The sequence below is a fragment of the Talpa europaea genome (assembly GCF_964194135.1).
Source record: "Talpa europaea genome assembly, chromosome: 7".
In the NCBI taxonomy this organism is placed as follows: Eukaryota; Metazoa; Chordata; class Mammalia; order Eulipotyphla; family Talpidae; genus Talpa; species Talpa europaea.
In genome coordinates, this window is record NC_140074.1 from 115,362,531 (window position 1) to 115,386,737 (window position 24,207).

At 58.6% G+C, this 24,207-nt stretch overlaps 1 protein-coding gene across 1 annotated transcript; it reads right to left on the reverse strand.

The window, feature by feature from the left end:
- Positions 1-12,600: 12,600 nt before the first annotated feature.
- On the reverse strand, positions 12,601-19,717 carry SPATA20 (spermatogenesis associated 20; the record flags this gene model as incomplete). Its single annotated transcript, XM_084236684.1, has 16 exons — positions 12,601-12,771; positions 12,917-12,997; positions 13,968-14,167; positions 15,953-16,164; positions 16,416-16,584; positions 16,914-17,106; positions 17,189-17,398; positions 17,499-17,573; positions 17,752-17,856; positions 17,946-18,076; positions 18,375-18,576; positions 18,670-18,813; positions 18,892-19,046; positions 19,204-19,268; positions 19,346-19,525; positions 19,641-19,717. The coding sequence occupies 16 exons, from the start codon at positions 19,715-19,717 to the stop codon at positions 12,601-12,603; spliced, it is 2,370 nt and encodes a 789-aa protein (XP_084092810.1).
- Positions 19,718-24,207: the final 4,490 nt, after the last annotated feature.

The following is a 24,207-nucleotide window of genomic DNA, read 5'->3' on the forward strand; positions in this document are numbered from 1 at the left end:
CCAGGTAGCCGGGCGGTCAAGGAAACAGCTGGCCAGCGCTGGAGCGGTGCCTGGGCCCCCACCCCTGCCCTTGACCTCCCACAGCTAGCTGAGATGACCCCAGGGCCACGCGAGGGCCCAGCCTACACATCAGCCAGCCCCAGGCCCAGTCCCCCTTGGCCACCTCACCGCTCTGGACCCAGCCTCCTCCTCTGTGAAGGAGGAAAAGCCACAAACACCGTGTTTGCACAAGACATTTGGGGGAGGAATCGATCGTGCTTGCAGAAATGCCAAACACCAAGAGTTTGCTGCTGAATCTGAATTCTGTTCTCCCTATCTCCCAGGGAAGATGTGAGAAGCAAATGAGATCATGTATGTGAATGTGTGACACAAACCTAAAGCCGGATTGTGCCTGCCTAGCAGCTTACCAAACACTGTCACACCGAGCCCCACTCGAGGCTCACCACAGCCCCGTGAGGGATCCAGAACCCAAGGAAACTGAGGCCCAGAGAGCCAGAGTCATACGCTGAAGGTCACCGGGGCCGCTGGGAGGAGGCTGAGATCCCCAGGCTCCTGATCTGGGACAGCTGCTTCCATGGTCGCTCAGGCGCGCAGGAAGGGCCCCTCGTGACCATCCGGAAGGACGGTGTGCACGCGCCACAGCGCTGGATCCCCAGGCTGCCTCCCCACCAGCTGCCCCTCTGGCCTCTCAGAGCACTCAGATGGCCTCTAGGTACATTCACCCATTGAAATATGAGCACCCAGGACGCACCAGGCCCTGTGCTGGACACAAGCCCCCAACTCACGCAGCGCGGACAGGGCCCTGCACACACAGACCACACAGCCATCACGACGGCCAGCAAAGCCCCAGCGGGGGCCAACTAAAACAGATTCTGTGGCAAGGGGTCGGGGAGTCTTTCTAAGCCCCGAATCTTTCCACATAGTGGATTTTATTAAACAGCTCACTTCCGGCCTATCAGCAGGAGAATGTACAAAATGGCCTTTGGACTTTAGGTTCTAGGCACCAGACACAAGCATCCTTTCCTCGAGGAAACTATGAGACGGGGAAGGAGAAGGTCTTGGGGAGGAGGATGAGGGGTGTCACGGCAGCATGACCACCCAGCCAGGCCTAGTGGGGTGAGAGGGAGGGCCAAGAGCAGACGGAGTCTTCCTGTTGTAATCTCTCTTTTGGAGCGAGAAGACTTTGGCCAGAGACCTAAGGACTTTCTTCCCAGCTGTTCCCAGCCATACCCCATCTCTGTCCTGAACCTCAGACCCCAAATCCTCCCCAGGAGCCCATGACCCTCTCAATCGCCACACAGGCCTCTTACCCCTCCGCTGTCACCCAGCCCTTCCCCTCAGACTCGCACCCCTTCTCACAGAGAGGTACCCTAGATGTCCCCAGGCACTGCATTTCCCCAACCACTTGCTCCGCACAATAAGAGTAGAAAAAAAAAAAAAAAGAAAACAGAAATAGTTCTAGGTTTTGGGGGTAAGTAAACGGAAGGGGGAAATAAAGTGCTCTGTTTCCATGGAGCTGTTTTCCTGAGTGGAGCCAGAGCCCAATGGATCTCTCCCCAGAATGAGGGTCAGCCAGGGGTTACTCTGGAAAAAAGGGGACAAGGAGGGAGTTCCCTTGAGGCCATCATCTGGAAGGGGAAGGACACAATTACCCTCAAGCACTGGCCTGCTTTCCTCAACTAACCCCCTCCTCGCCTCTGCAGGGAGAAGGGGTCTGGAGGGACCTGTTGAGCAGATGGTGCTACACAGGTAGTTCTCCTGGGGGGAGGGGTGCCCCACACCTGCTTGGAGGCCTCTAATGGCAGCGATTGCACCATGTTACAGTCATCCGTGCGTTGTCGGCTTCCGTGCTAGGGCAGGGGATCTCCAAGACACCCTAGAGGAGCACCTGGCAGGTAGCAGATGATCAATACCGGCGAAGAAAGAACCAATGGATGATGAGTCAACCAACCAAGCTACCTATTTATCTATCTGCCCAGAAGCCAGAAGTACTCCTCATTCATGGTTTCCTACCTTGTTTGCCTCGATAGTAACAGACTGATTGTAACTTTGGGGGGAAGGAGGCAGAAGTGACACTATAGAGGAGCTATCCCTCCTCTGTGTCCCCCCACCTTACACATGCTCAGACTGGAGCCTCTTACAGAGTCCTAATAACCTCACCCCCAGCTCTTAACCACAGAAGCCTCTTCTCAAGTGCTCCGTTAGCAATTCAGCTTACTCCCAGTACATCCTGCCTGCTCTACCTCTCCACTTCCTAGCAGGTAAACAGAAATGGACAGGGAAGACAAGGCACAGGAAAATTTGGGACAATCTGAACCAAGAAATAACGGGGAGGGGGTGTTTCACCCTTCTCAGGGTTGGACTCGTTTCCTTGGGAACATGACCGTATGTCACTGTGTGATGTTCCTCTGTTGCCATAACAACAGGAGATGTGTCACCAGGTGGTGTGGATTTGTTGCCATGGTAATTAAAGGAGCCCCTCATACATGAACTCCCCTTACCCAGGCTGCTGTCTCATCCTCATACAGGGAAGGGGAAATGAGGAGACCCACAGGTTATCAGGTTGGGGGGAACCATGTGACAAATCCCCATGGCAACCAATGAATGGGGGACACTGGTTGCCATAGTGACTATGCAAGACCTGTGCAGTCACATGTCTACCGTTGCTATGGTGACTGTCCGGGCTGGAGTGGATCCCAAAGGGGAGGGGGATAGCAGAGGGGAGGATCTTTCTTCTCCCCACAACCCACCATCAAAAGCAGAGAGAAAGGACATGGCATAGCGAGGAGCCCCACTTCCATCCCTCCTCCCTCCTCTTCTGCTCCAGGAGAGAGAACTAGAGCACGTTATCTGCACAACCGAGTCCTCCTCTCCACGGGGCTTTATCTAGAGCTCTTGTCTAGCCAGGCAGCTGTAAGGAAGGGGGGGAGAGGAGGAAGGAGCGTTGGGGCACTGCCAGGGGCATGGGGCTCCTGGCATGACCACCAAGAAGGGGAGCAGGCCCTCAGGTTGCCCTGTTCTTCACTAGGAACCTGGAAATCAGACTGCGGCATGCCCAGGAGGAAACAGGCCTGGTCCTGGAATCCTGGCCTCTTAGCCTGACCCAGGAAGGTGGAGACCTTGTGTCACCTACCCTGCAGAGAGGCCGTGTCCATGGGACTCAGCCTTTCCCGGGTGGGGTGGGCTACAGGGGCTCAGCAGCGTGGCTGCCAGGAGGGAGCCGAGAAGGGGGATTCCCCGCGCGGACAAGCCAGGTTCCAGTGGTCTCCCCACCTCCGCTCCAGTGTGTGGGCGTGTAGGGAGAGAGGTTTCCAGCTGAACTAAAAACTGAAGCCTGAAGAAAGGCAGCCGGCCCCACCCAGAGACAGAGACGTGAGACACAGAGACACAAGCGAGCTGGCCGCTGGAATCTCTGGGAGGGGAAATAGGCCAAAAATCTGATTCAAACGTCTGTGCGTGTGTGTGTGTGTGTGTGTGTGTGCGTGCGTGCGCGCCTGTGTGTATATGCATGTGCATGCGCGCATGTCTGCGTGTGTGAGCAGTTGTGTCTGTCGCCATCCTAGCCGAAGCAGGCAGGGCGGGGTGAGAGCTGGGGCGGGAGCAGGCAAAGGGTGAGGGGGGGCTGTGTGGTAGGGGTAATCCCAGGAAGGGTTCCAACTGGCACTATGGGTGATGGGGAGTTCCCCAACAGTTTTCTGGAGCAGAGTGGGTGTGCGACCCAGAAGGAAGATGGACCCAGAATAGAAGAGTGCTAAGGGGGTTCTCTGGCCCCCGGTTCTGATTAATTCACCGGTTCTTCCCAGAACCCAGAAAATGAGAGGAGAGAATTGTTGAGGAGTCAGAAAGAACCCCCCCCACACACATCCTCTGAGCATCAAAATGGAGATTTCTCTGTAGGTAAGAGATACAGACAACTTGGAGTACTGGGACAGCGGCAAGGAAAGCTCCAGAAATTCCTAGTGCCCCCTCCCCTCCAGACACACACACTCAGACACACACAGTGACGCAGTCACATACTCACACTCACTTCTGGAAGCCATTAGGGTTCCGGCTGCTCAGGCCTCCCCCTCCTCCTCCCCCCACTCCTGGCAAGCTCCCCTCTCCCCCTCTGGCCCCCCTCCCACTCCCCCTCTCGGCATCCCAAATGCCAGCCTGTGATTTCCAAATGAGAAAAAGCTGTGCTGGGCTCTGAGCTTGGAGAAACTCCTACACAAACTTCCAGATGTGACACAACAGCCAGAGAGGGAATGCTCAGGATCTCCTTCCCGGGAGGGGAAGCGCATTCCCTCACACTTGAAGAAACACATACTGGAAAGTCCAACACACTCCCCTGTAAAGCGAGGAGGGGGGCCTTTCTGGCTCAGAATTGGCTGTCAGTGAGTGCCCCAGTCTCCCCAAGACCAAAACATGCACTCCCGAAAGCCCTCTTCCTTCTCTGCCCTCTCTCTCCAGAACACACCTCGCACACCCTCATACCCTCACACACCACTTCCTACCAGGGTCTCAATCTCCTCTCTAGGAAACTGGGTGTCTTAAAGGGAGGAGGGCCAGAGAAGAATGCCTAGAGTCCCAATCACCTCGGGCACTAGCAGGGGTGGGGGAGGGGGTGTCCTTATGCCCCTCAGAGAAACCTTGTGGAAACAAGGGTGGCTTTCAGGTAAAGAAAGGACGGAAGGGAAAGACTGAGGCCCAAGAGTCAGGTCAGAACCTCTCTGACAGTGAAAATACAGGTTTCCTTTGTGGTGGGGGCACAGCTTAAGTGGCCCCCTTGCTTCAAACCACCTTCAGTCAACCCAGGCTCCAGGGCGCAAAAAGACCCGGAGATGCTGAAACCCCCACCCGGAGGTCCGTCTGCTACTTCACCCCAAGATGAACACTGGGCTTCCACCTTCCTTCTCTCACCGCAACCCTCTCTTCTTGCCCCCTCCCAGAAACTTCCAGGAAGGAATCTGCCCCCAGACCATGTGCTACTTGTTTGGAGATAGGGCAGGTGGGGAGATGCTAGCCAAGAGGTCAGGGTTTCGTGGAGGGGGAGGGGAAAGGGAGAGAAGATCTCTTCACCGTTCCTGGACACCTGAAGGGTGGGGGGAGATGCCAGGCTCCAGGAGAGGGTGCTTTTGCACCAGTCATGGAGAGGGTGAGTGGTTAGGGATGCATAGGGGGAATACCCAGAACCCCTGCTTCGCAGAGACATTTGTTCCCCATCTCCACCTCTGGAGAAAGGGGCTGGGGGTGGGGGAAGGAACCCCAGATGTGTCTATTCAGCAGGTCCACAGGCCTCTGAGCCCCACCTTTCTCTTTCTGCGACTCAGAGAGGAAAGCAGAGGGACAGGGGAGAGGGAATGGTGAGCTGGTGTGACGAGGGGGACTTCCCAAAGACCCATGGGGTAGAGAGGATGGGGGTTGGGGGTGACCCAAGCTCACATCCCGGCTTTGCGCACTAGAGGCAGCAGAGCTGCAGAGTGAGGGCGGCACCAAGCTTCCCACACCTCCCTCGCCAGAGTCCGGGCTGGGCTCTCAGGGGTTACGAGGGAGACCTGAGGTCTCCCACCCTGGCTCCAAAAGAGCTTCTGAGCTAGGAGGGAGGAGCTGGGAGAAGTCGCAAAGGTCTGGGATGGCAGCGTGCCCCCCCCCCCTTTTCCTTCTGGCCGTGGCGGGACCCACCCGCGAACCTGGAGCCTGGCATTAGTCAAGCCACGCTTTGTGCTAGGGACTGAGGTGGAGAGGCCCTGGGGATAAGGGGGGGTCTCCCATACTTCTCCAATCTGGGCAAAAGGGTGGGAGCAGTGCTAAATCTAGCTCCCTAGAATGTGGGGCTCGCATTCCCACAAACCCATCTTAGTAGGCACTGGACTTCAGTGCACCCGCTCAGCCTCACTGTCCCCCCAATACTTTCTTGAAGGGCTGCAGTCTCCCATACCTGCTCAGCCATCAGGCAGGAGCACTCCTTGTGAAAGGGGAGGGGCTAGTCGGATGGGCTTAATCCCATCCCCCTCTTGCCACAGCCCTCGCCACAGTCTTTCCCTCCACGAGAAAAAATCCAGCACAAAACTCCCAACCCAATCTGAAGCACCCTGCACTGAATAAAGAACGGGAGAGAAGGGAGACACTCAGGGTACTAGGCTACCAACCAAAAGGGTTTACTACAGTTCTGGGGGCAGACAGCTTCCCTTCCACCACATCTTGTTCTCATTCTGCGCCCCTGACATCAGCCGCCGCCGGAATCTCCTTGTTGTGCCTCCAACCCGCGGGGTGGGGGTGGGGGTTTTAGGACCTGGTCCCCACCCCCCCCCAACATCTCCCTCTGGGTCAGTAAAAACCTCAGCCTCAAGGACCAGGTGGGGGCGGGGATCAGACCCTAGAATCTACCGCAAACTTTGAATAGGGGCAGATGGGGTACCTAAGAGATTGCGGCCCCCCTCCCCCGTCCCCGCAGCTTCCTCCCCACCCCACCCCCCAAACTCGGAAACCAAACCCTGCTCGCTAACGCGCGGCGGGCGGAGTGGAGCTCCCAGACTCCCGAAGCTTCCCACATCTGGAGGATGACGACCCTCCCCAGCCCACATCTGGAGAGCATCCAGTTGCAAACCAGCAGGGCACGTCTCTCCAGTCCTGGCCTGGAGCCCGATCCCCCAAGGAGGGCTGAGGTGTGTGCACCAAGGTGGGGCTGGCCTGGGGTCTGGGCCAAACCTGCTCGCACCTCTGCCGCCACGCTGACGCCCCCTCCCCTCCTCGCATCCGCCGCCTTCCGGGCTCACTTTCACTCACCGGGCTTTGGGTCCCCTCTGGCGGCGCGGCCCGCCCCCCTGCGGACCCCCCAGCCCGGCCGTCGCGCCCCGGAGGATATGGGTTACAGACCGTGCGGAGACACCAGCTCCGCGGGCGGCTGTCCTGGCTCAAGTAGAAGAAAACCACCGGGGCCAGCGCCGGGTACGGGAGCCCCTCCGCCTCGGAGTCCGCGCTGCCTGGGTCCTTCTCCGCCGACCCCGGCCCCGGCTGGACCCCGGCCCCGGACAGGTCGTTGAGCCGCAGGCAGCTCTGGGGCTGTCCTGACTCCTCAGCGCCCGCTCCATCCTCCTCCTCGTCCATCCTCTGGCCAGCCGGGGTCCGGGGCGGTCTCGACAGGGGCGAGCGGCGCCCCTCGGAGGAGGTGTCCTCACGCAACCGGGGGTCCCCGGCGGGGTCGCATCTGGGGGGCTCTAGGGCGCAGGCTGAGCCCCCAGCAGGGCCAGTGCAGCCCAGCTCCCCCTGCCTGCAGGGGCATGCTGCCCGCGGGCGCCGGGCGCCGGGTCGCGGGGAAGCCCCGCCCGGAGCGAGCCCCGCGTCCCCGGGGCCCCTGGGGACCCCCCGGGTCAGCCGGCCGGCTCCCCCTCACTTTGTTCCGGCTTCTTCGCTTCGCGCCCAGGCTCCGGGCGCCGGACTCGGCGCTACCTTCGGCGAAGCGGCCCCGGGAGAAGACCGAAGGGGGGCGCCGGGCAGGGGGTTCCCGGGAGGAGCGCCCCTCTTCCCGCGGCGCAGCTGGAGCTGGATCTAAGGGGTCAGCATCGCCCCGGCCCCGCGCCGGCGGCCGCGGGGGGAGGGGAGGAGCGCTCTCTCGGGGGTGGGCGCGGAGGGGGCGGGGGGCGGCTCCTTCCTCCGCCCCGCGGCGGGCTCGCGCTCCGGGAGGGGCGGGCAGAGGGTGGGGGGCCGTCCCGGGAGGGGGCGGAGGCGGAGATGCCGCCCCGCGGCCGCCGCGGCTGCCGCCGCTGCCGTAGCTGTCGCCGGCGCCACTGCCGCCTCCTCCGGCCGCGGAGCCGAGCGAGCGAGCGCGAGCGGCGGCGGGGAGCCCGGCGCACGCCACAGCTGGATCCTCACTCCAACTTCAAGCCTCGGCCCCGCCCCCGGCCGGCCCCCGGCCAATCGCCGCGCGCCGCCGGCGCCGAGCCGCCGGCTCATTGGCCGGACGCCGCGGCAGTGCGGGCGGGGCGGAGCGCGCAGCTGGAATCCGGTTCCCACCCCGAAGCCCAGGCCCGCCCCCCGCCCGCCCCGCCGCCCCGGGTCCGCTCCCGAAAGCCAGGCCAATTAGACGGCTCCCCAGACCGAACCCACTTTCCTATTGGCCGCTGCGGTCTCTGGGACTCCCCTGGAGGGAGCCCCGGGGAGCCAGGATTTGGCGCGGGGTCCTGGGATGGCGCCGCCGGCCCTCGGGCATTCTTTGTCCGCGACCCCCGAATTTGCCCGCAGCTGTAGGGCGAGGCTCAGTTCGGCGCGGGGTTGCAGAAGAGAGGCGCCGGCCTGCGGTGGGGGGTGTGATGAGGGTTCCAGACGAAATCCCGAGTCTCTACTGATTCCTCACCCCCCTGGAGTTGAACCTCGGAAGGGGGCTGAAGGGCCGGGGGACGGAGCGGGATGTCCCGGGGACAGGGCTTCTGGCTGGAGGGGCCGCCCTTGCGGGTACGGGCGGAGCCTAGGCGGGTTTCTGGGTCCTGTTTCAGGCTCACTTCTGCGACTTTGACCCCGCCCCCGAACCCTAACCCTAACCCGCTGACCCTGACCTCACGCCGACAGTCCTGAGCTTCGTCCCGTCGGTCTATAGGGGTCTTTTGGAGAGTGTGGACCCCACGCGGGAGATTCATGTTTAAACACGTGGCCATGGCAGGTCGCGCCAGACTCAGAACCTGGAGCTGCAAAGGCAGCTCGAAGCGGGAAGAGGCGCCGGGGAAGGGCGCTGCGAGGGTCTGGCGAGTGTGGCTGGGGGTGTGAGCGCAGAGCTGGGCTTTGCCCACTCAACCTGCAAAGTCTCGCCACACCCGCACTCCTTGCCTCAGTTCCTCCCTCTCGGAGTTCCATTGTGGCTTACGGGGAGGCTCCGCAGGGCAGGAGCTCGCGGGGTCCCTGCACTCACACCCCACCCCCCCGGTGGGGTCAGTCCTGGAGGGTCTGCGGCGTCTCGCACCCGCGCGCACGCACGCGCAGACCCCGCTCCGGCCTCGCCCCGCCTCACCTTCCCGAGTCCCCGGGCTCAGCGCCAGCTCCCCCTCGCAGCCGGGGCCACCCCCAGAGGCGGTGGGTCCCCGGACCTCAGCGCGGCTGGAGTGCTGGGCGCTGGGGGCGAGGCGGGCGAAGAGGGCAGCGAGGATGAGCACTTCCCGGACCTCTGCGGAAGGTGGACCCAGCGGAATCAGGCAGGTCAGTCAATTCCCACTCCCAAGACTTCGGGGCTCTTACGCCACTGCGGAGAGGCGAGGAGCTGAACCAGAAGACCTCCCGCACCCGCTCCCCCCAGCCCGGCTGCCGGGCATTCTTCGATCTCCCAAGACTGCGCCACCCACGCATCCCCCGCGCCTCCCGCCGCGCGGGGTGGGTGTCTCAGCTCCCTCCTGGGCGGGTTGCGGGAGTGCAGCAGGGAGGGAAGAGTGGCTGCTGCGCCGTCGCCTCCCTAGTTGCCCTTTCGCCGAAATCCGGGCACCGAGTTGTGCAAATGAGGCCGGGTTTATTTGCATTTCATGCTAATGAGCAGCTCCCTCAAGTGCCTTTCTCTCCTGGCGGGAGTCTCTGCTCTCATTCCGCGCTAGAGTCTTGAACTCACAGCCGTCTTCTGGGAGAGGGGCCTATTTATGGTGCTCTCCAGGTGTCTGGCACCTTCCCTGTGCCTGCCCCCAGCCTGCCGTTTGGCCTACCCTTCCCGGACAGGGTCAAGAGGCCTGGGGCTTGGCACCCGGAGCTAGCGAGTTTCACTATCCTTTTCTTTTGCAGAGGAGAAAAATGAGGCCAGAGAGGCTTCCCAGCCCAAAGGCCAGGTTCCCAGGCAGTCAGCAGTCTGCATGCCTTCATCCATCATCCAGAGCACCTGTCCCTGTACTGAACTCTGCTGTAGAACACACCCACACAGGGGCGGGGTGGGGAGGGGGCACACACATGCATCTGGACAAATACAGACCCATATCCACTTCCTTGAGCTCTGGACCTGGGAAGACCTGCCACCTCAGGCGTTCTGACGAGGGAAGGGCACCAGGATGCACATCAGTCAGTGATGCAAACTGTTAGCCTGAGGGGGAGTCAGGACCCACAGAGAAGGCAAAGGAAGCCGAAGCCATCTTAAACTCCTATCTTCCAAGCCTTAGCTCTCATTTCACCTCCTCAGTGTGACCTTTCAGCACGTGTTGTTGGTACCTACTAAGTACCAGGCCGAGTCTGGATACCCCTAGCCCTTGGCCCAGCTGGGGTGATATGTTTGTGGTAATGAACTGATTGTCTTCCCTTCTAGGCTCAGTGTGGCCTGACAGCCTGCTGTCCAGGGCCTGGCCTAATGTGTGGCATAGAGTGGGTACTTAGTGCATCTTTTTTGCCTCAGGCAGGAAAGAGAAATGAAAGGGACAAGAAACTTCTTTCTGCTGGCCTCAGTTTCCAAATAAAGTTAGGTCTAAATGTTGTCTAAGATCTCTTTTCGTTTGAGGGAGAAGTCCCATAAGGCCCTGCTCTGCCAGCCACCCCCCCCTCCTCTCCCCTTAGCCATCCCTCTCTCCTTACTCCCCTCCCCCAGCCTGGCTGGCCCTCAGGAACTGCGATAATATTCCTCTCTGTGAATATATTCCCCTCTGCTCACTTGCCCCATTTTGCACCCCTCGACAGCCTTGGGAGCTGGGGGGAGGATGTCCCAGGACAGTCGTGCTCAGACCTGAGAGAGACCAGAACTCGGGATAGGAAGGCTGCAGATTTAAAATCCCATCTGAGCAAGACTTATGTTCAACCTTGCCATCTTTAGAAAATGCTGGCACTCCCATGAGAACCTTTAAGGCCCTAACTCCTTCCTCTGAACCCATTTACAGAATCGCCATGCGGGCATGTGCCTGGTACCAGGGAAAGAGGAGACACAGAGCAGAAGGGAGCTGGAGGACGGGGTAGAGGACACCAAATGCTCCCTCCTCCACAGCTGTGCCTGCACCTCCCTGAGGGAAGAGGGTGCCTTAGTGATTTAAATTGTACCCTGAAAACCCTGTAAAGGACTGTATGTGCTGAGTAGTCTCAGACCCATCTCTTACCCCCTCTGGGTCTTGAATATCTAGCCATCTGAGGCCAAAGGATTTGCCTTGGCACCTCATTTCCGAGGGTCAGTGGGGCAGCAGAGACAATAGGGCCATGCATATTGCCCAGAGTATTCCAAAGCCAGGCCTGGGGCTGCCAAGAAGGCCACCTGTGCTTCACCACTCTCTCCCCGCCCTCCTTACTGCCCCAGACTACGCTCCCACTTGCCTCGTCTGTGGACTTCCTGGCAAGGCTAAGCGCGTTCTAACCAGAAAGGGCCATCTGACCTTGTTGGCCAAAGCCCTAATCCCCTCCAGATGGGCTGGTAGCTTGTACTAAGGGCCCAGCTGCCCAGACAAAGCTGACCCTGGTACCAGTGACCACTTGCAGGGGGTAGCCATCGACCATCCCCTTGGAGTGAGACCTTGGAGTGAGTCTGGCTGGCTCCCAGATCCTTCAGCCCCGCTCCTCCCCACTGCTGGCACCCCCCACAAGCAGTGCTGCATTCAGGTCTCCTCTCCAACAGCCTCTTCTGGCCACCTGCACTGATTGGCTCTGGGGCTCTGAGGGGGCCCAGGCTCAGCACACCCAGGAAGAGCCCAGGGAGGCAGCTCTTTCCCCTCCTCCTAGCCTGTCAGCCCCATCACCCTACCTGTGCCCTTCCCCAGAGGCTGCTTTCCAGTCCCCTTCCCCTTGTGGAAGCTAGATGGGGTTTCTGGAGAAATGTTGGGCCAAGAATGGTACTCGCGAGCATCCCCAACATTGAAAGGGTTGGGGATGGTCACAGGAAAAGCACAATTTCTCTGCAGCAGGAAGGACTCAGATTTGGAGAAAGACTTTCAGCTAATGCCCCAAATGAAAGCGAGCTCTTTCTCTGGCCTGGCTATGTGGCAACAGGGGGCTGGACAATATGACTTCCTGCAGGAAGGCTTTGGCTGCATCCTGGGAAGATTGGGGGCTGGATGGATAACTCAGAAGAAATGTCTTTGGTTCCTGATAACAGCAGCTGCTACCATATACCAGAGCATATGCAAATGTCACCATTCTGAGAAAAATTAAAGCATCCCCCTGCCTCTATCCCAGCTTAAAATAGGAGATAACGGAAGGGGAAGGCAGGTTCCTTTCTAACACATCTGATTGGCCTTTCCCCTGCCTGGGAAAGTTACACCCCCTAGCCCTAGCCCCTGGTGGTCACTACTGGCCATGCCCTCTGTTTCATTCAGGCTGCAATGACCACGAACAAAGGCAGGGACAGGCTGGTGACATCTTAAGCTGAAGAACACCGCAGGCAAGGCTGACCTCTGCCTCCTGGCAGGCCTCCTCCACCTTCAGGTGTCACCAGGAACATCTCAGCAGAGGGCCTTGGCTGCTGGTTCCCTTCCCTCACAAGCAAGGCAGGGGCCTGAGTTACCGCGGGACACTTAGGTTTATTCCAGGGTGAGTGGGTGCCTGTGGGGGGCAGCAAGGGTGACTGAGGTGACATGGTGACAGAATGCCCATGGACGGCCCCAGGCTCTGCTGGGCCCCGCAGGGCCTGAGTCTCTGGACAGTTGGGAAGCTCTGCCCTCTGCCCCACCCCAAAAGGGCATGTGGCAGTCACTGATGCAGCAGTTTTCGTAATTCACAGGGCTCAGTGATGGGCATTGAGCAGCTTTGGTTCTCCCACACGTAAGCGGTGGCCCGGTCTTCCAGCCGGCGCAGGGAACTCAGGAAGGGCAGCTGTCGGGACAGGAAGCTGGAAGGGTCCCCATCAGCCAGAATCAGTACCTGAGGGGGTGCAGAGTAGAGAGGGTCACCTGGGGAACACTGGCAGGCTCCATAGGAGGGGTTTCTTCTCCCCAGGAGGTTGTTTTGGGGAACCAAGGAGAGGAGCCAGGGACAGGGAAGGCGAGGGCCATGCTTGCACACAAACCTTGTTGGGGATATAGATGGTGTGGACACAGTGCAGCAAAGCCTTGGTGTCCTTGGCTTGGGGGTCCCCACAGATCACAATCTGGCCAGAACAGAAAGGGAACCCCAGTGACACGTGTGAGCCAGACCTACCAGGGCTTCCCCATCCCCCTTCCACCCCATCTAGTAGCCCCCTAAGATGGAAAGGGGCTCAGCTCAGCCTCTCTCAGAGCAGCTGCCTCAGATTCACCGCTTGGCAAGTGGGAACACGCATGCGCACGTGCACCCACACAAGGATACACACAGTGGCAATACTGTACCCGGCAGTGGAGGTACCAACACAGGGAGATGCACACGAGCACACACACATGCACACACACGCACACATAGAAGACATGATACCTTTGAAGACACACAAATGCACAGAGACAATACATAGGAAAACAGCTGTCACACACATACACATCAAATGCCCAGACAGAGGCACCAGACACCCTCCACCCCTGCTCAGACACACACAGGCAGACACCTGTGGAGATATGCAGACAAATGTGCAGAAACAAGCGGGCAACCCTGAGCATGGACATGCACCTGTGGACAAACACACTAGAAAACACTCAAACCAGCACGGACAGACAGGCAGGTAGGAGCCACACATACACGCCTTCCAGATGTACTCACAATGACACACATCGGGGGCTGCACACAGCAGGCATACACCTGTACACACGCCCCAGCAGACCCAGTGCATAGAGCCGTACAGAGAAATACTTTGCCGGTCACAGGGGCCCATATTTGACACCCCCTCCTGGCCCCCACTCTGAGAGTCCCAGTCCCAGGCAGGCATACAGACATGGGTGCCAGAGGCCTGTCTCAGACACACTCCCCCACCTGCACGCAGCAACCTTGCAGACAGTCCCCAGGGACGCCTGCACACACTCAGATGCCACACGCTTAGGGACCGGAGCTCCCAGGGCAGCCCTAGGAGCCCCACCCCACCACCCTCCTCCCACTGAGGTCTCAGCTCTCCTCCCACCCAGGTCCCAGTCCAGCACCCTCACCACCACCCCCACCTGCTTGAGGGTCTGCTGGTGGGCTGAGAGTGCACGGACCATCTCGGGCAACGCCACGGGGACGCGGCGCATGCGCTCAGAGAAGGCGGTCAGTAGGCACACACTCTTGTCCATCCAGTCCTTGTGGCCTGTGAAGCCGTGCAGCCGAAGCAGGTTGTGGGCTGACACAGAGTTGGCACTGGGCTCTGCGCCATCCTGGTCTGCAGGGTGCAGAAGGGTGGGGTGGGGAGGGAGGGTCATGAGGTGGCTTGCTCCAGGACTGGCTGGGAGGCTGGGGGGTAGGCTGGAGGGACCCCGCCCCCACTCCTGTCCAGGTCTGAGGGTGTACTGCCAGCGCAGCAGTTACAGATACTCGGCTTGTGCTTTCCTGCATCCTCCGCCCCTCTTGCTCGGGGTGAACATGGTCCACAGGCTCCCCCATCTCACTGCTGACACCTGATCCTGCCACCCAGCTGCAGCCAGAGCCGCTGCATCCTTGCCCCTCCCTCTCTCTCCCTCACCTCCCGCTTCCAATCCACCCACGAGTCTGCCGGGTCTGTGGCCAGAATAGATCCAATCCTACCACACCTCGCCACACACACTTCTACCTTGCCTGGGCCTTTGCCAACCCTGGAAGGGACCAAGTGCCACTAACGGCCTCTGAACTGGTGGCCCATCTCCTCTGCCCAGATCCCTTTCCCTTCAGCAGCCACAGTGACGTTCTTAGACCTAATCAGAGCAGGTCACAATCCACTTGAAACCCCTCAAGCCTTCCACTCCTATAAGACCCTGTAGAGAGCCAGCTCCACCCACCTGGGCACCCCCCCAAGTCTGCCCCCATCCTCTGGAGTAGTCTATCCCTCCCACCCCTACCCCTCCCTGGGCCTCTCACAGGCTTTGCCTTTGCCTGAACTCCCCTGCCCCCAGCTCCTCTCCACAACCACACAGCCCCATCTCTTCCTCTAGCCCTTGGTTAAGTGACACCTGTCACAGATTTTATCTGACCTCCTCCCAGCTCAGCTGGGCTCTCTCAAGGCCCTGTCACTCATTTGGCTAACATTTATTGCGTACCTACTATGTGCCTGGCCTGTGCTAGACCCTGGGGTTATGGCAGTGACAGAAAGTTCTTGTTCCCAAGGAGCTTGCATTGGAGTGTGGGGAGTGTGGGGAAATGGTTAGCAGACCAGATGGGGTGCATGATGGTGAGTGCGACTGAAAGTCAGGGGGTGGAGTAACCTGCTTCTTCAGGGCACTCAATTCAGCTACACATGTGTGCATTTGTGTGTTTTTTGCATTAAGTATTAGTGTTTATTAGTTGTTTCCCCTACTACTTGTAAACTTCATGAGATTAAGGACCATGCCAGCCTTGTTCAACATAAGAATCTGAGCACACCAGTTACTGCTGCTAAACAGTAGCTCATTTAATAGCTAATTTTGTCAATTAATAGCTAAATAAACCTTTGCATCAATCCTGTAAGGGAGTGCCAAGGTGAGCTGTTTTACATATAAAGAAATGGAGGGCCTCCCTCGTGGCGCAAGGGGTTGAGACGCAACCTATGAAGCTATTCACAACCACTACAGCACAAGTTCGATCCCCGGCCAGGGAGCCACCCACATGGCGCAGCAGACCTCTCCTGGCTCGCCCGCTGCTCTCCTCAGCAGTGTGTTTCAGTAGATCTGCCTGTTCTGTTCCCCACTCTGTCTCTGGCGAGTCCTCTCACCCCTCCACACCCACATCTCTGGCCTGTACCCCAGTCCTCATATGCATAAATAAATAAATCTTTAAAAAAAAATAAAAAAATGGAGGCTATGAAATAGAACGATGCTGGCCCAAAGTGTCTCAGTTATACATGGTGGAGATACGACCCAGGAGGGCCCGGCCCTGCCCAGCCCTTCCTTTCCCCTCCATGCTGTGCTATGCTCCTCCCACCCCAACCCCCGCCCCGTGGTAAACCAAGTCCTGCTGGGTCCAGGACCCCAGGCCAGTTCCACACTCCCTCACTGACCATCCTTCAGCCGCAGGGGCAGGCCAGCTCCCAGGTCAGCCTCACTGCAGAAGTAGCCGCCTCCCCGGGAGTCCCAGAAGAGCCTGTCCTGCGTGTCTTGTAGCCGCAGGGCCCACTCGAGCCACGCACTCTCCTGTGAGGCCTCATACAGGTCCAGCAGACCCCGAACTACAAAGGCATAGTCCTCCAGGAAGCCCCAGCAGGGCGGGTTGCTGTGGGGACAGGCATTAGGGGAGAGGCTAGGGACAGGCCCAGAGAGAGGGACCTTCCCAGAGAAGACCCTTCATACACATTCTTTCATTTAACCCTCGAAAGCTATTTTAGGTGGGTACCATTAGTCCATTTCCAGGGAGATATGGAGCTCATGGTGGGCAGATGGCAGAGCCAGCATCAGAGCTGACCCACAGGGGAGGAGAGGAGCTGCCCAGGGAGACCAGTCTTCCCCATTTGCATGCCCCCCAACCTGTGCTCCACGGTCCCCCCCGAGCCTGCATAGCAGGTCCGCATCAGGCGGCCACTGGCCACGTCAAACATGTGCCGCTTCAGGAACTTGGCCCCGTTGATGGCATAGTTGATCAGCCTCTCCATGCCCAGGACAGCCCCGGTCACCGCGAAGCCAGACACCATCAGGCCTGAAGGGAGGGGGCACCGGTGGTCAAGAGCTGATGGGACCCCTCCAGATATGTCCACCCCAACACCCCCCCCCCCCAAGCCCTGACACCTCTCTGGAGCAAGGTGGTGAATAAGCAAGAGCTCCAGCTATAGTGCCAGGCAGCGTGTAGCCGGGTGGGAGGGTAGGGGCATCCCTTAAACTCTCTAAGTTTCAGTTTGGCCATTTGTAAATTGAGGATAATAAATCTGATTAAGGGAGAATTATTACTTAGCAGGTGACTGACATAGAGAAGGGGCCTGGTGGAGGGCAATTCTGTAAATGGATCAGGCCTCAGCCATGGTTCCCCACCATTCCAGGCAGCCAGCATCTTGCTATCCAGATGTGGCTTTGGCCGATGTTTCCGGGCCTGGAAGAGCTTTTCCAGCCCCGCATTGAGCAAGGTCCGCACAGCCTCCACATCCAGGCCAAAACGGGCAGCGGTCAGCTCCAGTGAATAGCGGACAGTCAGCACGTTCTGGCCTTGCAGCTCCCCCTTGGGGTCCTGAGGAAAACAGCCCTGGTCAGAGGGAGTCCTCATGCCTGCCAAGCGTCAGGACCCCTCCCGTATCCCCAGGAGTCCTCACCTGATTGGAGCTGATGTTGCCGTTGTCCATGAGCCCATAGTGCTTTATGAGAAGCTGGCCTGAGGTCAGAGGCTCGGTGGCACCTGGCACTGGCTCAGGGAGCAGCTGCTGGACCTCTTTGACTGTCCACACGTAGAAAGCGCCTTCTTTGGGCCTCATGCCCCGCTCTGGGGGGGAGTCCGCATCCTCTGCGCTATAAAAGCCTCCAGACTGTGGGGAGGAGAGAGCTGGCTGACCCCACCAGCTTTGAGGGCTGGGGAGGCCCCGAGCCCTCCCACTGCCAGGTCCCCCTGCTTCAGTGGACACACACCCGGTGACTCAGGTTCCGAGTCACGTACTGGAGGATGCCTTTGGCAACGTCAGAGTAAAACTCATCACCGGAGATCTAGGCGGGAAGAAGGAGGCTGTAAACAGAGGTCCCCAGGGAGGCCCAGGTACAAGCATCCTCCCTATGGGGAGGGAACCTGCCTGGGCAGGTGAATGGGAGGGAATTAGCCTGAGATAAGGAAGAGGGACAGGTGGAGAGGTGGAGGCCTGTGCTCTGGGCTGGGACCAGGGGTCACCTGGAAGGCCTGTGAATAGGCCACCGCGAGCTGCGCCTGGTCATAGAGCATCTTCTCGAAGTGCGGGACATGCCACTGGCGGTCCGTAGAGTAGCGGTGGAAGCCCTGTACCAGGTGGGACTCAAGGCTAGAGGCCAGTCCTGCCTCTGCTCCAAGACTACCACCCCCTCCAGGGAATGCCTCGCCTCCTTCACCTGCCCCACGTGGTCTCGGATGCCCCCGTTGGCCATCATTTTCAGGGTATGCAAGGCCATTTGCTGGGCCCGAGAGCCATCCTGGGTTAGTCGATGGCTGAGCCAGTAGGAGAACAGGAAGCTGAGGATTACTGTGGGCATCAAGAGCGCTTGGTAAGAGGTGGGAGGACCGGGCAGAACTGGGCAGTCAGGTGCCTTTGACCAGGCTGGGGTTAGCACCCAACAAGCAGTCTCCCAGGAGAGACTGGGGGGTCCAGGTCAGCGTTAGAGGGTCACTACTGAGACCAAAATCAGGTCTTCACTAGAGAGCTACTGACACACTGAGGGGCAGGGGTCACCTCCAGACAGGAGAGCAGGAGGTAAATGACCAAACCAGTGGTCAGAAGGCCAGTGACCAAGACAAGCACCAGGAGGCCAAGGAGCACTGACCTGGTGTGGGGAACTTGGGGGACTCAGCAAAGCCGCCATATTCCTCATCATAACCTTCATCCAGCTGCTGGAAGCAGCGGCTATTCATGGTGGCTGCAGAGGGTGGCAGCTGGCGGTCACCCATGCTGATCTCCGACCGGGCCAGCAGAGCTGTGGCGACGCGCTGGCTGTTATCTAGCAGGGTGCTCTTATTCTGTTTCCACTGTGGGAGAGAGGGACAGCCCTGGAGGTCGGCAACCGTGTTCCTTTGCCCTTGACCCCTGGAGTCCCCCCGACACACCTGATGTACACCCACCTGGTCCCGTATTCTCAGCAACACTGTGCGGAAGCCAACTTGGGTCAAGCCGTCCTCAGGGGGGAAATAGGTGCCCCCCACAAAGGGCTGGAGGCTGGGCGTCAACCACACACTCATGGGCCAGCCCCCACCACTGCTGGTGGCCTGGTGGAGGGAGGGGAAGGGTGAGGGAAGCAGCGCCCTGTGCGAGGGCAGTGCCCCCTCCAGGGCAAGACTGCGCACCTGCACAAAGGTCATGAACACCTTGTCCACATCTGGCCGCTCCTCCCGGTCCACCTTCACATTGACAAAGTCCTCGTTGAGCAGGCGGCCGATCTCCTCGTTCTGGAAGGACTCCTCCTCCATCATGTGGCACCAGTGGCAGGTGGAGTACCCCACTGGGGTGAGGAGAGTGGGGGACTAGTAAGTGATCGGAGGAGGCCAGGCAAGGACCCCTGAACTGAAGAGGCCCCGTCCTCTAGTTTCCTGGGAAGCCCGGGGGACTCTTCCTTTCCACCACTGCCGTCCACCCACCCAGAGAAGGAGGTACACTACCTGAGAGGAAAATTGGTTTGTTTTCTTTCCTGGCCTTGTCAAAGGCTTCTTGTCCCCAGGGGTACCTAGTCCAGGCAGGGTGGGTATCACTCGCAGACGAAGGGGCATAGCCGCCATGGGAGGGTGCGGGGCAGGCACTCACCAGTCCACAGGGTTGTAGGCATGTTGCAGAAGGTACGGCGACTTCTCATTGATCAGGCGGTTCGGGACCTTCTGCCCTGTGGACTGCGAGCAGTTGGTCCGGCTCCCCTTCCCTCCAGCAGGCATGGACACCGAACTACTGACCGACACACTACGGTCCTTGTCCCGGGAGGAGCTACCCCTGGCGTGGCAGGAGGGTCAGGCGAGGGCTCTCTACCACTTCCCCCGCTGCTTGCCCCGAGGCCCACCCTACCCTCTGGCACCCCTCCTGGAACCCCGTTCCCAGACCAACACACCTTTCTGAACCACGGGGGAGACCGTGGCTTTTGTGCTCCCCCTTGTGTTTTGGGGGGGGTGTGGAAAGGTGGCTCATTGGGGGCTCCTTGCTAGGTTAGTCTCCCCCAACCTCTCGGACCTGGCAGTGGGAAGGATGTGACTGTGAGGTCAGGATGCGTCACAATGGTCAGAATGGTCCCTGGGGCTCCATTCTCTCCCCCTGACTGGGCCCCTCCCCTAGGCCTCCCCAGGCTGGGTACTTGGAGGGGTTTCTCTGGCATGCCTGAGTGCGGGACCTGACAGGCTGCTGGACAGGGCAAAGTTGGGTCTGTGCCCAGCCCTGGTGAGGGGCGGTGAGAGAAAATTGACCCAGGGGACACCCTCACTCAACATCCACCCAGTGGGTACAGGGCCAGGTCCTGTGTTGCACCCCTGGATTCCCAGGGTGTCAGAAACGGCCTGATCTCAGGGGCTCAGCCCAGGGGGATGGCAAGGTCCTGCAGCAAAAGGGAACATAGCAGGGTCAGCCTAAGATGCTGCTGAATAAGGACGCTTGTTGGCCCAGCATTTAGATTCAAGGAAGGCTTCCAGGAGGCAGTGTCAGAACAGAGTGCCTGGGGAACTGGCCCTGCTGCTAGAAGGGAGGAGGTTGTACAAAGGCCTGGTCATGGGCGCAGACTCGGGGTGGTGGGCAGCCATGAGGGGGTGGCTGATCTGGCACTAGGCATCGACCCTGGCACCCCCGTAGAATCACGGTATTGCCATAGTGGTCCTCGGCCATTAGTACCTGTGGTTGGTTACGAGGCCCAAGGCTGGGCGGGGTGTCAGGAGCCCCCCCCCCCCCTCCGTACAGCTAGGCACCCAGCATGGCTGCTCCAGGCCATGGCCCCAGACGCCCCCATCAGAAAGGAAGGGTGGTGTGAGAGGCTGCCTGGTGGGAGGAGGGCCAGGCACCCACCCGGCTGAGCCCTGAGCCTTGCTTCACCTAGACTCCCGGCCCCGTGACTGGTCTCCGAGCGCCTCCCGGTGGTTGAGCTCGGGATTGCAGACAGACCAACCCAGGCTTGGGAGGACCTGGGTCTGTGCTGAAAATAGGGCAGATTGACCTGATCCTATGCTAGCTGCCTGCGAGAGAATAACGCTCATGAGAACACAGAGGGTGGTGAGGGTGCCAGGAACGTGGAGTACCAGAGCCTCAGCCCATTTTGTCCAACCCTTGCCCATTTTACAAGTGAGAAATGAGGCAGGAGAGGAAGGCTGGGCTTGTCCGAGCCCAGCAGCCCGTGAGCTTTGTCTTTGCTCTGTCTTCCCATCTCTCAGCCCTGCTCAAACCCCACCCAGTCCGGGAAGCCCTCACTGAGTAATAATGATGATCCAACTTTATGTCCTAGCATTATTTAACACATTGGTCTCATTTGCACATTCACCCAGTTTTTATTGAGTGCCCTTGCCTGTCCGATACTGCCATATACATAGTGGGCAGAGAAACCAGGTTTCTGCCCTGGGCTGCTGACAGTCTGACGAAGAAGGCAAAAGTCAATCTGACAGCCACACAAATAAATTCCCAGTCACTCCTGGTGAGGAGTGCATGACGAGATATAACAAGGAAACTGGCCTGGAAGGGGAGGTGGAGGAAGGCTTCCCTGAGAAAATCACATTTGTGTAGTAGCCATAGAAGAATGAGAGGATGGAATCTGGAGAGGGTGTGCAGGAAGTGCTGGGAAAGCAGGAGCAGATGTGCAAAGGCCCTGTGGCAGAGCAGTGAGTCACGGTGGAGGGGCTGTGGAAGCTAATGTGGTTGCAGGATGGAGTGCAAAGGAGACAGAGGTAGTAGATGAGGTTATGAGGCTGGGGAGGTGGCCAGGGGTCAGGTCTTGGAGGGAACTGTGAATGGGAGGACTGGTGAGTGCCGAGAGCAGAAGCAAGCTGTTGGAGGGCTTTAGTCAGGGGAGTGACTGCAGTTTGCAAAGTTCCCTCTAGTTTCCCAGGGTCAGGGCACTAGAAAGGGGCAGGCATGGAAGCAGGAGTATTAGAGGCCGTGACGGGACCTGGGGGAGCTGGTGGAGATCTGTGCCAGGTGGAGATTGGAGACAGAAGGGGATAGACATGAGGTGTATATTGAAGAGATCATCAGGGGTGGTGGTGTGGGAGAGAGAATTGTCCAGAACCATTTGCAGAATGGGCTTCCTGGGTGGTGGTGCCATTTGCTGAGAAGGGACACAGAGGCACGCACAAGGGGCTCATGAGGTCATTTTTTTTCTCATTTTTTAAATTACTTATTATTGTGTGGAAGAACTGGGGTGTAGACCAGCGGTGCAGGAGGTGAAAGGATTCACCCTAGATAGAGTGGGGAGCAGAACAGGCGAATCTACTGAAACACACTGCTGAGAGGAGCAGCGGGCCAGACAGGAGAGGTCTGCTGTGCTATGTGGGTCAGCTCTCTGGCCGGGGATCGAACTCAGGTCATAGCTGTAGTCCTGAGACTTAACTGCTAGGCCACCAGGGAGGCCCCCATGAGGTCATTTTTGAACGTGTTGGTTCAAGGTGTCTTTGACAACAGCTCTGGAATGCAGAGGAGAGTTTGGTAGGAATTGGAGTGTTCAGTGTGAGGACAGTGTGGGTATGGACCGTGCGGGGAGACAGCAGACCCGGATCTGGGGCACAGAGGGGTGCACCCATGAAAACATGGAGCGGGAACAGCCGGTTCAAGGGGAAAGCTGGAGAGGGTGTTGTCCCTAGAGGCAAAGGGACTGGATTACAAGGAGAGTCCACATGATTAGACTTCAGAGAAGCCAACTAGGATAACACAGAAAAGGGCCCACTGGCTTCAGCAACATGGAGGCCATTGGTGGGGCTTGGCAGACAGAATTCAGAGAGGTAAGGTTGGCAGCAGAAGCTGACCTGAGCGGGTTGTGGGAGGGGAGAAAGGGGATGCAGAGAGATGGGCTAGGCATTTGATGTGAGTGGAGAGAAGGACTTTTAAGATAGATGAAGCTAATTATGACAGGTATCCAGGGGAAGGATTTGGTTGAAGAGAGCAACTGATGAAATGGAGGTGAGAAGAACGATCTGAGAAGGGTGGGGTTGGTGATGGAACATTGACAGGTCAGAGGGTCTGGTGGGTGCTCCCTGCAAGGAATGAAGTTAAAATCAGAGATCAGGAAGCCATTCTTGAATGTGGAGGAATTTGGGGTGACTTCAAACCCAAAGTGTGACCATGGGCAAGGGCAGTTGAGAGGTTACAGGGGCAGCAAGGTCATCCTCTGGGTTGATGGAGTCACATGGGGTTGAGCAATATCTGGGGGAAAAGAAGGCTGTGAGCCCAGACTGGAGCATGTCAAGAATGAGGTGGAGTAGCAGCCCCAGGCTGGGAAGAGGTAGGACAGCCCAGTGGCTTCAACCTCCCAGGAGGTGGGGTCTTAAGGGAGGAAGTAGTTATGGGGAGCAAGGTTATTAACCTCGTCCTTGTGGAAATCAAAACAGCACCCTGGGAGTCCTCAGGGAAGCAGTATCTGCAAGGGACAGAAGAGGAGGAGAGCTTAGATAGAAGAGGGGTGCAGCATGGCCGGGGACCAAGGATGGAGACCTGCCCGGTCTGTGTGGCCAAAGACAGATGGAGGCTGGGCTCTGGGGACAGCCTGGGAAAACCAGGAATAAAGGATATGATGGGCTCCTTCCTTATTGTCTCTGAAAAGGCTCAACCCTGGGCTACATGGACACTGGCCTGAGAGGAGCCCCATAGCAATCTCATAAGGAAGGAACTCTTGTTCCCATCTGACAAGGAAACAGAAGCACAGAGTCAAAGAGAGCTTAAGTAATTTACTCGAGGTCAGGAAGCATAACCACTTATTACTAAGTGATTATTATTATCATTAAGTGCAAACCTTGGAGCAGCGTTTTGACCCTGTTGGTCCGACTCCTAGGTAGGTTCTCTTGTCCATTTTGCCTGTTAACAACCAACATGGGTGGGATTCTCGCCTCCAGAACAGAGCAGCTCTTTCTCCACCCCTACTTTAGGAAAGAGCAGTGGTGTGTCTTTTCCCCCAGCTTTGGTGTTTCTGGCCTATGGCTGTTTCCTCCCAGGGCCCCCAAAGGGGGGGGGTGGCGCTCAGCAGCAGGCTGTCTGCAGGGCCAGACCCTGAGTACTGAGGACACACCACTGCCCTGGGGTCCAGTGATCCCAGAGCATTGAGTGAAGGTGACCCATTTGTGGCCCCTGGGTGAGGTACCAGGTCCTGACTCTGCCCTTGGTTTTTCAGACCCTGAATAAGCCCCAGGAGGGGTCTGGCTCCCTCTGCATGGCTGAAATTGAGTTTCTTGCTGACCCTGGTGACCAGATCTAAGGTGACTCAGTAAAAACAAAGGTGCATGGGCCTACTGCATCTGGCTTGCCTGCAGCACTGAGTTCTGAGCTCCTGAAAGCTGTGGGCTTAGCAATTCCTGCAACCCTCCCAGGCCAGCCCAGTTCTTTATCCATAGCAGTCAGTCAATATTTGCCAATTAAATCTGAGGCCCAGCTTGGGAGCTCAGGGCAACGGAGCCAGACTGTCTGAATTCCAGCCCTGCTTCCTGCCAGCTTTGTGACTT